This window comes from Conger conger, chromosome 3 (genome assembly GCF_963514075.1).
Source record: "Conger conger chromosome 3, fConCon1.1, whole genome shotgun sequence".
In the NCBI taxonomy this organism is placed as follows: domain Eukaryota; kingdom Metazoa; phylum Chordata; class Actinopteri; order Anguilliformes; family Congridae; genus Conger; species Conger conger.
In genome coordinates, this window is record NC_083762.1 from 5,044,197 (window position 1) to 5,056,849 (window position 12,653).

The window sequence follows — 12,653 nt, forward strand, 5'->3', positions numbered from 1 at the left end:
TTAGAGTCTGAAGATTAGCATCATCGGCTAGCACAGTTACTGTATAATTTCCCACAAAACATAACAGAGGATGACTCACAAGCGAAATGTTCACAAGCCGCCCCACTGCTAAATCATATACTGTACAAGTGTTAGCAAATGTGTCATGGCATTCTAGAAGTCAAATTGCAAATAGATTATTCCCAGACAAATAACCCGTACTTTTATATGAATCTTTACTATTCCCATTGCAAAGAATGTCTTACCTATTCGGAAAAGGCTGCGTCAGATACTATATGTCACTTCAAAATTGCTTGCTCATGCTCACAAAACATTCACAAAGTGCGGTCACTTAGGTTTTTTGAAAAGTCCAAAACCCAGGGCCTGTCTGTGCATGTGTGCAGGTATGTGTACCTGTGTGTGTGTGTGTGTGTATCTGGGCTTGTGAGTGTGAGTGTCTGTGTGTGTGTGTGCAGGTATGTGTACGTGTGTGTGCGTGTATCTGGGCTTGTGAGTGTCTGTGTGTGTGTGTGCAGGTATGTGTACGTGTGTGTGCGTGTATCTGGGCTTGTGAGTGTGAGTGTGTGTGTGTGTGTGTGTGTGTGTATGTGTGCGTGTCTGTGTGTGTATGTGCATCGGGGCTTATGTGTGTGTGTACCTGAATCGGGGCCTGTGTTTGTGTGTGTGTGTGCGTGTGTGTGTGTGTGTGTATGTGTATGTGTACATGTATGTGAGTGTACGTGAATTGGGGCCTGTGTGTGTGTGTCTGTGTGTGTGTATGTGTGTGTGTGTATGTGTACGTGTATGTGTACGTGTACATGTGTGCATGTACGTGTACATGTGTGTATGTATACATGTACGTGTATATGTGTGTGTGTACGTGTGTGTGTGTGTGTGTGTACCTGGATCAGGGCCCTCTTCAGCTCCTCAGACTGCTGTGTTCCTGCCAGTACCAGGTCTCTGCTGGAGTCGTGCATGCTCAGGTCGTTGATGTACAGGCCCGTCTTAAACATGGCACTCAGACTCTCCATCCTGCAGAACAACACCGCGCTGTTATTACAGTACTTTATTTTATTATAGTAATCACACGTCTGCTGTTTTTCTACATAAAACACTCTGTGCTGTTATACTGTAAAGATGCCCTACCAATAAAGTGATGATGGTGATGATGATGATGATGATGATGATGATGAGAGAATGTGTGTGTGTGTGTGCATATGTGTGTGTGTCTGTATGTGTGTGTGTATTTGTGTGTGTGGTTAGGTATAGATGTGGCCTCAAGAGAGAAAAGATGAGATCTCTGATGTGTATTTCTGTTTTCATGTGCGGGTAAAGGTGTGTTTGAGGCTCACTCAGGTGTACAGGTGTGTTTGAGGCTCACACAGGTGTACAGGTGTGTTTGAGGCTCACTCAGGTGTACAGGTGTGTTTGAGGCTCACACAGGTGTTCCCAGGAAGATGATGGACTCCCACTCTGGCATGTATCTCATCTGTCCCTTCAGCTTCAGACAGCGAGTGCCGTCGCCCCAGCTCTCCAAAGCGTTAGCGCTGTTTCCATCTGCCAGCCAATCACAGAACCCCTGCATTAGCTTAAACACAGTACCAACCAATCACACAACCCTTGCGTTGGCGCTGTTTCCATCTGCCAGCCAATCACACAACCCCTGCGTTAGCTTAGACACAGTACCAGCCATTCACAGAACCACTGAGTTATCTTAAATACAGCACCAGCCAATCACAGAACCATTACGTTAGCAGTCAATCACAGAATCTCTGTGCCAGTTTAAACACAGAGCAAGCCAATCACAGAACCCCTGCCTTCATTTAAACGGAGTATGAGCCAATCACAGAATCCCTCAGCCAGTTTCAACAGAGCGAGCCGATCACAGAACCCCTGTCTTTCTTTAAAAACAGCCACTTCAACAGCTATAGAGTAGTGAATTACTAGCCCTAACTCTGGGGCTGTCAGCATTTTGTGCAGTTAATCTGCACATGAACACATGCAGAGAGGTAATTTCTGAAAAACTGAGTTATTGTTGTTTGCCTTGTCTCCACAGGAGAGCGGCCACACAGGCCTGTGTGTGCCTGACGTGGGGGTCGCTTCCCAATCACGCCCCACGGCTCAAGAAATCGATCTCCACCTCAAGGGCCTCTTTGTCCACCAGCTTTCATCCCAGCCACACACTTAACCACAGATCGGTTAAGTTCAGCTCATTGCCTCCATTCGACCGGACGAGCTTTCCCTGGGTCTGCGAGCCTGCCTCAGACAACAGGAGGGTGCGTCTGCAGATGCAAATGTAAAGGGGCTTGCAGGAAATAGACAGTCTGACATAGTTTGCCAAATACAAAAATGAAGTCGAGTGAGCGTTGGCTATTCACAACTCCACTCGGCCAATAAAGTGTCATGTTGTGCGGTTAACAGAAGCAGTCATTGAACAAGAGACCTGGTTTGTGATCAGAATAATATAGTATCAAAGAGACACTCGGAAGCTATACAAGGCCTGGCTACAGGGCAGCCTGTAGCCTTTTGGCAAAAGCAAATGACAGGGACCCAGAAGGTTGATGGCTCAAGCAGTAGCTGTTTGGCCCTTGAGCAAGGCCCTTAACCCTGCATCGCTCCAGGGGGAAATGTCCCTGGCCTAGTCATATCAACTGTAAGTTGCATTTGATAAATGAATCAGCTAAATAACATATTATTATTATTATTATTATTATTATTACTAAATCCCAGCTGTAGAATCCAGCTATGCCAACTTGAACAGATTGAAAATTTAGCTGGTCAAGATGGCCATAATCTAGTCTAGCTGGATATGAGCTGGTCAACCAGCATGGCCAAGCTGGTCATGGAGCTGGTCTAGCTGGGTATGAGCTGGTCAACCAGCTAGTACGTACTGGTAGCTTGTCTGTTTCAAAACATAGCTCGAGCTGGACAAGCCATGTCACACTGGGAGCTGGTCTGAACTGGTCAACCTGCTACCAGCTGTTTCAAAACCTAGCTTGAGCTGTTATATTCAGGAGGGATTGGAAGAAGACATACTGGGACTGACCGGTTGTGGCCCTCACCTTTGTAGTCGTCTCCGATGATCGACTGGAAAGCCATGAGCTCCACGTCGACGTCCGCGGTTCGGTTGGTGTTCTCGTAGTCCGAGTCTACAAAAGCAGACCCACAGCGTGGTTAAAAACACCACCTTCCACCATCGGCTCAAAGAGTTTGAACAGGTCGACGACCCCCCCCCGAAAATAAGGCGTGTTACTCTGGACGCGATTGTGCAGGTTCCTCTCCCTCTTCACCGGTTCTTTGGACATGATCTCAAACAGGTTGTTTGGGTGAGAGATTATCTGTGGAGAAGGAACAGAGGAAGAGCCCATCTCATTGGCCAGGACTCGTTCGTCATTCTGCAGTGGCTCACACCTGTATGGGCGGCCTGTAGCGTAGCGGTTAAGGCACATGACTGCGACCCGCAAAGGCCGGTGGTTCGATCCCCGGTGTGGCCACAATAAGATCCGCACAGCCGTTGGGCCCTTGAGCAAGGCCCTTAACCCTGCATTGCTCCAGGCGAGGATTGTCTCTTCTGGAAAGCCATGACTCCTGCTCCTGCTTACGTTGCTGGATAAGAGCGTCTGCCAAATGCCATTAATGCAATGTAATGATGCTCTGGATGCTTACGAAAATTCAACTTCAGAGCTTGATCTTTAACTTCTAAAACCACTGGGTTTTGGCACACGAGTTCCATCTATCTGCTCTTTAACATACTGTAGGCCAGTGGTTTTCAAATGTTTTTTCGTTTTTTTTTTATATTTTGAAATATTGTCATACATAGAGTCATTGCATGTCAAGTCTGGCTGCTGACTCCCCCTGCAGTACCTTCAATAGCCACCGGGGGTCCTCAGACCTACCACGACAGAGACACGTCATCACCTTCTCAAAGGAGGGGCATGTGACAGCAGACTGTCTTCTCACAGCTGCAGGTGGATCGTCATGGCAACACGTACACACACACAGTCAGCGGACCCAAAATAGGCCGCCTGTACGTATTACATTACAGCTATTTAACTGACGCTGTTATCCAACGCGACTTACAGTTGATGAGACTAACCAGGGGACCTAGCTCATCGGTCCAACAGCTGTGCGGGTCATATCGTGGCTACACCCGGGCTTGAACCACCAACCTTCAAGGTCCCGGTCATGCAACTTAGCCACTAAGCTTCAGACTTGTCATTCACGTGGTTATAAGGAGTTGACTGCAGAGGATATATCATTAAAACTGCCTGGCCCTTGGCCATCAAGGAAGAGTACTGTCTGGAGTACTGTCTCTAGTGTCTTATGCACAGCCCAAAGTCAAACGTCTGGATGTATGCACTGTAGTGCTGCAGTCTCCTGCGATACTTGTTCATATTGCACTATGGTGAGCCTGTACGTGCTTGTCCGTAGTTCTGCGGCAATCAGATTAATTTATGGCATATCCCTGCACCTTGTGCCAAGGCAAACAGGCAAACAAAGTTTTTTTTCTGACTCTGATTTTCTGACTCTGAGGGGGATGGGCTACCTCTATACCACCTCTATAGCCGGGTTCCTCCTGAGATCTCTTCCCATTTGGGGAGTTTTTTTTTCTTCTCACTACTGTTTGAGGGTTTTCACCCCCCGCTGGGTAGTTTTTACCCCATGTGCTGATTCTGATTCTGATTGCTGTACATTTTGTTCTAGCCTGCGGCTAAATTACTCCCTTTGCAAAGCAAGGCCTTCCCGGTGCCTCACCATGTTCCAGGTGAACTCCACCAGCGGGCGTGCCAACAGAAAGGCGTCGTTGATCTTCTTGCCGTCCAGGTCGGGGAAGACGGTGGCCAGCCCGGAGCCAACGTTGTGCACCACCATGTCCTGTCGCCATAGAGACACCAGACTCACCACACGCCAGGAGCACATCCTATTCACAAACGCACAGATAATGCAAAGTACACCCTGGTGTAGAATCCGGCTCGATCAGCTTCAAATGACCAGCTACCGGCTCTTTCGAAGCACAGCTCGAGCGGGTCAAACCATGGTCAACCAGCTACCAGCTGTTTAAAAACATAGCTTGAGCCGGTCAAACCATGTTGGGTATGGAGCTGGTCTGAACTAGTCAACCAGCTATCAGCTGTTTCAAAACATACCTTTTTTTTTTCAGCTGGGCACGCATCTTTTTTTGCCATGTAAACTTCAACAATAATACGTGGAAGGAATCTAACAATGACCTTTATTCACTCAATCAGTGAATATTTGGTCAATAATGATACAGCAATAGATCTAGCCCCCTCAGGGCAAAAAGTCTTGAGAGACAGAGAGCAAGAGAGAGAGTGTGTTCCATCACATGAAGTAAGCAGTGATTAACCGCAGGTCACTAGTATGCACACACACAGGTAAACAGGCACACACAGGTAAACAGGCACACACAGGTAAACAGGCACACACAGGTAAACGGGCACACACAGGCAAACAGGCACACACAGGTAAATGGGCACACACAGGTAAACGGGCACACACAGGCAAACAGGCACACACAGGTAAATGGGCGCACACAGGTAAACGGGCGCACACAGGTAAACAGGCACACACAGGTAAACGGGCACACACAGGTAAACGGGCACACACAGGTAAACGGGCACACACAGGTAAACGGGCAGACACAGGTAAACGGGCGCACACAGGTAAACGGGCACACACAGGTAAACGGGCACACACAGGTAAACGGGCAGACACAGGTAAACGGGCGCACACAGGTAAACAGGCACACACAGGTAAACGGGCAGACACAGGTAAACGGGCGCACACAGGTAAACGGGCACACACAGGTAAACGGGCAGACACAGGTAAACGGGCAGACACAGGTAAACGGGCGCACACAGGTAAACGGGCACACACAGGTAAACAGGCACACACAGGTAAACGGGCACACACAGGTAAACGGGCAGACACAGGTAAACGGGCGCACACAGGTAAACGGGCACACACAGGTAAACAGGCACACACAGGTAAACAGGCACACACAGGTAAACAGGCACACACAGGTAAACAGGCACACACAGGCAAACGGGCGCACACAGGTAAACGGGCACACACAGGTAAACGGGCACACACAGGTAAACGGGCACACACAGGCAAACGGGCACACACAGGTAAACGGGCGGACACAGGTAAACGGGCGGACACAGGTAAACGGGCACACACAGGTAAACAGGCACACACAGGTAAACAGGCACACACAGGTAAACAGGCACACACAGGTAAACGGGCGCACACAGGTAAACGGGCACACACAGGTAAACGGGCACACACAGGTAAACAGGCACACACAGGCAAACGGGCACACACAGGTAAACGGGCGGACACAGGTAAACGGGCGGACACAGGTAAACGGGCACACACAGGTAAACGGGCAGACACAGGTAAACGGGCGGACACAGGTAAACGGGCACACACAGGTAAACGGGCACACACAGGTAAACGGGCAGACACAGGTAAACAGGCACACACAGGTAAACAGGCACACACAGGCAAACGGGCGCACACAGGTAAACGGGCACACACAGGTAAACGGGCAGACACAGGTAAACGGGCGGACACAGGTAAACGGGCGCACCTGTCTGAAGACGACGTTGAAGGGAAACACTTCGAAGAAGAAGTCGCTGGTGATGGGCAGGATCTCCTGCTCCTCCTCGTCCTCCTTCTGGATGTAGCGGTAGGCGGAGTTATCGAAGTTGAGTCTGGGGGAACAGGGCCGCGCCGTGGATTAGGGCTCGGAGTGGCACACCTACCCGCGGGACTCACTCAGGGTCAGGTGCGGTGCGGTGCGGTGAGTCGGGAGTTGAAACCACGGGCATGAACCTCCAGACCACAGACATGAAGCACAGCCGCAGCTGCTCCCAGATATCCAGAAAACAATCCAGCTGTGATAATTAAACATGCGTGGGATTTAAACTCCTGCCAAACGCATTGTATTTCATCCCTGGGGTTCTACTTTATATATTTTTTAAATTTACTATGGTTTCACTGTCAGAAGACATTGATGTCCTAGTTCTGCTTTCAACCACTGAACAGGGGTTTGGACAGACACTGGTTATTTTTGGAGCAGTATAAAAAAACATGGGCCATGGGGATATGCTTAAACAAAATGCATTATGATTATGATTATTATTATTATTGTTGTTGTCCTTGTTGTTTCTGTTAATTATTATGCTGTTTTCACATGGTTAGTGTGCGTTGTGCTGAATTTTTAATTGTGTCGTTTTAATTCTCCTTTTAGCGGAATTTAAAACGACACAAACACGCCTCACATAGAGTATTGTCTCTTGAATGTTTCATCACCTGTTTAATTTGCTAAAATAAAGGTGAACAACATTTCAGGTCTTAAAGAGCACTCGGGGGAGAAGGCCCGGCTCAATGGCAGCCAATGGTTGTTGTGAAACACCTTCACGCAGTCGCGCGTGCTGTTGCGTTCTCTGGGAGAGAGCGGATGACACGGCGGCGGAAAGGCCGTTTTTCGGGGACGCCGCTGACCTCATGGTCACGTGGGAGTAGTCGCCCACCAGCTGCTCGGACAGCACCTCCACGTGGATGTCCGTGTCGTAGAACTGCTTCCCCATCTGACGCAGCTGGCCCATGGCGTAGTGCAGGTAGCCCTTCCGTTTGCTCCTGCGCAGCGGGGCAGCGTGACGGTTAGACAACTGGGCCTTTAACCCTGAAGAAGCTTTCTCCATTCCCAGGTAGGACGGTAAATGGTAAATGGCAGGCATTTATATCGCGCCTTTATCCAAAGCGCTGTACAATTGATGCTTCTCCATTCACCCATTCGTACACGCACTCACACACCGACGGCGATTGGCTGCCATGCAAGGCCTCGACCAGCTCGTCAGGAGCATTTGGGGGTTAGGTGTCTTGCTCAGGGTCACTTCGACACAGCCCGGGCGGGGGATCGAACCGGAAACCCCCCGACTGCCAGACGGCTGCTCTTACTGCCTGAACCACAGTCGCCCCAGTATAATTACAGTTATTACCCAGTATTGACCTGTAACACAGGGTGACCCCAGTATTGGCCTGTAATGCAGGGTGACCCCAGTATTGGCCTGTAATGCAGGGTGACCCCAGTATTGGCCTGTAATGCAGGGTGACCCCAGTATTGACCTGTAATGCAGGGTGACCCCAGTATTGACCTGTAATACAGGGTGACCCCAGTATTGACCTGTAATGCAGGGTGACCCCAGTATTGACCTGTAATGCAGGGTGACCCCAGTGGCGGACTCCTCCTGACAGAAGAAGGTGGGGGGCTGCACTTTGGGGTAGCTGAAACGCAGGTACTCATGAAGGTTATCCAGCCCGTTCACAAAGTCCCGCACGTGCCGGCCTAGGACCTGCAACACACAGTCAGAAACTCAACACACAGACTCAACACGAAGCTCCTAAACACACTAACTCAATACTAACCTAATAAACACACTGAGTTAATACTAACTTACTAACTCCACCCTAACATACACTCAACATTAGCCTACTTAATACATTGATTCTAAATCCACACTAACACACTCAACACTAACCTAATAAACACTCTGACTCAACTCTAACCTTTTGAACAGACTAAGTTAATGCTAAACTACTAACATACTAGACACACACTTCACATTAACCCACTACTGTACCTCACACAAACACACTCAACCAACTAAACATACTGACGACTGAGTACTAACCTATAAAGCACAACTAAACACTAACCTATTGAACACACTGCCTCCACACTACCCTACTAACTCAGCACTAAAACAATGAACACAGACTGAGAATGGACCTAATAAACACACAAGACACTCAACATAGACTCAATACTGACGCAAACAGGATCAACTCAACACAGACAACTCAATATACAACAATACACTTTGAAACACATACAAAACCCTGACCAACTCTACCTCATCACAGACCACTGAACATAGCAAAGCACACACATAATCATTACCTAACAACTCAGAAAACTCAAAACAATTAAACATAAGCAAATGAATGAATGAACAACTGAAATAATGAATATATGGATGAATGGATGAATGGATGAATGAATGGATGAATTAATGAATGGATGGATGAATGGATAGATGGATGGATGAATGAATAGATGGATGAATTCACCCTCACCTTCAGGATCCTGTCGTAGCCATACTTTCCCACGAAGCCGAGGAAGTAGACGCCCCATGAGTTCATCAGCTCATTGTAGGGCGTACCGGTCACCCCACTGGCTGCCTTGGCGATGCGAGGAATCACACTCTCACTGTACACCTGGGCAGGTAAACACACTGCCTGAGAAATCACACTCTCACTGTACACCTGGCAGGTAAACACACTGCCTGAGAAATCACACTCTCACTGTACACCTGGCAGGTAAACACACTGCCTGAGAAATCACACTCTCTCTGTACACCTGGCAGGTAAACACACTGCCTGAGAAATCACTCTCTCTGTACACCTGGCAGGTAAACACACTGCCTGAGAAATCTCACTCTCACTGTACACCTGGCAGGTAAACACACTGTCTGAGAAATCACACTCTCTCTGTACACCTGGCAGGTAAACACACTACCTGAGAAATCTTACTCTCTCTGTACACCTGGCAGGTAAACACACTACCTGAGAAATCACTCTCTCTGTACACCTGGCAGGTAAACACACTACCTGAGAAATCACACTCTCTCTGTACACCTGGCAGGTAAACACACTGCCTGAGAAATCACACTCTCTCTGTACACCTGGCAGGTAAGCACACTACCTGGGAAATCACACTCTCTCTGTACACCTGGGCAGGTAAGCACACTACCTGAGAAATCACACTCTCTCTATACACCTGGGCAGGTAAACACACTACCTGAGAAATCACACTCTCTCTGTACACCTGGGCAGGTAAACACACTACCTGAGAAATCACACTCTCTCTGTACACCTGGGCAGGTAAACACACTACCTGAGAAATCACACTCTCTCTGTACACCTGGGCAGGTAAGCACACTACCTCATAATTCAATCTCAAGGACAAATAGAGACAAACCTCTGAATTAACAAACACATTCATTCAAAACCAACAGAAACGCTACATACATAAAGACATACACATATGACCAAAACACACACACCAAGACAAATATATACAGACACACATGCGCATACACACATGCATACAAACACACACACACAGACACCACTATGCACATGCACACCCACATACACACATGCATGCATGCACACACACACACGCAAACACACACCTACACTCACACACACACTCCCCCACACACACCTACACTCACTCACACACCCCCCGACACACACACCCCAACATACACGCACACACAAACACCACGATCCACATGCACACACACCCACAAACACACACACATACACACTAATACAAACACGAGCACACACACGTACACACACACGCATGCATACACACAAAAATGTACACACATACACACTTGTACAAACACATGCACACTAACACAAACATTTGCACACACGTATACACACACATGCATGTATACACACAATCAGGCACACACACATACACACACGCACACTAACACAAACATGTACACACACACATACACATTAACACAAATATGTACACACATACACATACACACAATCACGCACACACACACATGCACACTAACACAACTATGTACACACACACACACACACACACACACAAACACAGCCTACATGAGCCCAGCCTCTCCAGCCAAGGAATGCCCCTACCAGGAACTCTGCGGTCTCTCAGGACACCCCTGACCTGCAAACACTCTCTGCTATCTGTCAGCAGCAGCAGCACCTCTCAAACGACAGGTGTACAACCCCCCCCACCCCCCCAATACCCCCCACCCCCCCACCTGGTGGGTGACGAAAGAGTGGAGGCGGACGTCGGCTCTCTCCCGCACCAGCTTCCACACGTCGTCCCCGTACGACTCCTTGATGAAGTCGTGCAAGCTCTCGCACAGAAGGCCGTACATGGTGCACCCAGGCGGGCGGGAGGCTGCTCCTGCACCCCGGGGGGGAAGGGGGGGCGGGGGACACCCAGGAGGAGAGACCCGAAGGACGGCGAGTAAACGAAACGAAGATGTGTTCCCGGCCGGCCGCGGGGAGAGGCGCTAACGCTAACGCTAATGCTAACTCTCGTTAGCCGGGATTCGTTTTTTGCTTTCCCCTTCCCCCTGCTCTCTTTGTTGCGCTGACGAGACGCCGGCCTCTTCCCTGAACCCCGCGACGGAGCAGAGCGCCTCTTTTAAAGGTCCGCACGCCCTCCCCTCCCCACCCCCCACCCCCCACCCCGCACACAAACCCTCAGCTCCTGGCACCTGTCAGCACCTGGTGCTCCCGGACACGCCCGCTACCTTGTTGGTGTGACAGGAACAGACCGCGGGTTCCCAGTCAAGGGGGCTCTCCACAGCACATGACGCGGGGCCAAGGGCCTCTTCCTGTCGGGCGGTTCTAACTCCGGCCCAAACCAGATCACATTTCAGGGGCACAACAAGCAGGAAATGTTATTTAGGATTTTTTCTCGGAGGGGCGTGACCAGTAACGCCCAAAACGACATGATAATATTGGGATGATCCGCGCACACGCGTGTGAAGACACAAGTACACCCACACACACATATACGCACGGCCATGAGAGTGACACAAACACACACATACATATGCGAACACACACTCTTACCAACTTACGCACATACTCATAGACAAGGACACACACGCACACACACACACACACACACACATACACACACACACACACACACACACACACAAAGACCACATACTGTGAGCCTCAGAGCTGCTGTAGCTTCACAAACATCCCGTAATTACCAACCTGCATCCATCTTATAGCAGAGTCTAAACCACGGCAGCTTCGGAAGACAGGCCAGGATATCAGCAGGGTATCTCTGATATCTGAGGGAGGTCCTACAGTACAATATACACGGTCAATATATCGCCAGTACAATATACACAGTCGATATACCGCCAGTACAATATACACGGTCAATATACCTGCAGCACAATACACACAGTCAATATACCTGCAGTACAATATACACAGTCATTATGCCGCCAGTACAATATACACAGTCAATATACCACCAGTACAATATACACTCTCAATACACCTGCAGTACAATATATACTCTCAATGTACCTACAGTACAATATACACTGTCAATATACAAAGAAACTGTGGCTACAGCAACTGTGTTGCTGCGATTGCGAGAGAGACTGGAGTTTCATCACGGAAGCTTTTGTATGGAAAAGGGAGGCGGCAAATCAATAAGCAATTTCAGCCGATGAGATTGAAAAAAGGTCCTTTCTTTACAATGTTGAATCAGCACATTGCGTTAAAATGGGGCAAGATTAAAACATCAAATGAAATGTATACCGTATGAATTTGCTGTGCAGTTCTGAAAGACCTTTCTGTATTTTCTCCAGGGATGTAAAACAGGAGCCCATAAAACAAAGTGTTTAGAAGGACAGACACTAAAAACATCCAATGAGAGAGAAATGAATTTCCACTGAAATACAAAACATTACTATGTATAAACACTCAGTAGCCACTTAGGTAGACCTGTACACCAGCTTGTTAATGCAAATATTTAATCAGCG

General features: G+C 48.6%; 2 protein-coding genes across 2 annotated transcripts in view; both read right to left on the minus strand.

Annotated features, from left to right (window-relative positions):
* LOC133123121 (soluble guanylate cyclase 88E-like) overlaps nucleotides 1–11,878 on the minus strand; it is a 20,105-nt gene extending 8,227 nt beyond the window's left edge. The window contains exons 1-11 of the mRNA XM_061233413.1: nucleotides 11,869–11,878; nucleotides 10,890–11,038; nucleotides 9,145–9,285; nucleotides 8,221–8,360; nucleotides 7,510–7,644; nucleotides 6,593–6,716; nucleotides 4,735–4,854; nucleotides 3,233–3,317; nucleotides 3,042–3,128; nucleotides 1,419–1,536; nucleotides 882–1,011 (exon numbers count right to left, since the gene is read on the minus strand). Coding sequence (XP_061089397.1) covers nucleotides 882–1,011; nucleotides 1,419–1,536; nucleotides 3,042–3,128; nucleotides 3,233–3,317; nucleotides 4,735–4,854; nucleotides 6,593–6,716; nucleotides 7,510–7,644; nucleotides 8,221–8,360; nucleotides 9,145–9,285; nucleotides 10,890–11,038; nucleotides 11,869–11,878 — 1,239 coding nt within the window. The remainder of the gene's footprint in view (nucleotides 1–881; nucleotides 1,012–1,418; nucleotides 1,537–3,041; nucleotides 3,129–3,232; nucleotides 3,318–4,734; nucleotides 4,855–6,592; nucleotides 6,717–7,509; nucleotides 7,645–8,220; nucleotides 8,361–9,144; nucleotides 9,286–10,889; nucleotides 11,039–11,868) is intronic.
* Nucleotides 1–12,653, minus strand: part of LOC133124820 (pre-mRNA-splicing factor RBM22-like) — a 187,365-nt gene that overhangs the window by 148,782 nt on the left and 25,930 nt on the right. The gene's annotated exons all lie outside the window — the stretch shown is intronic.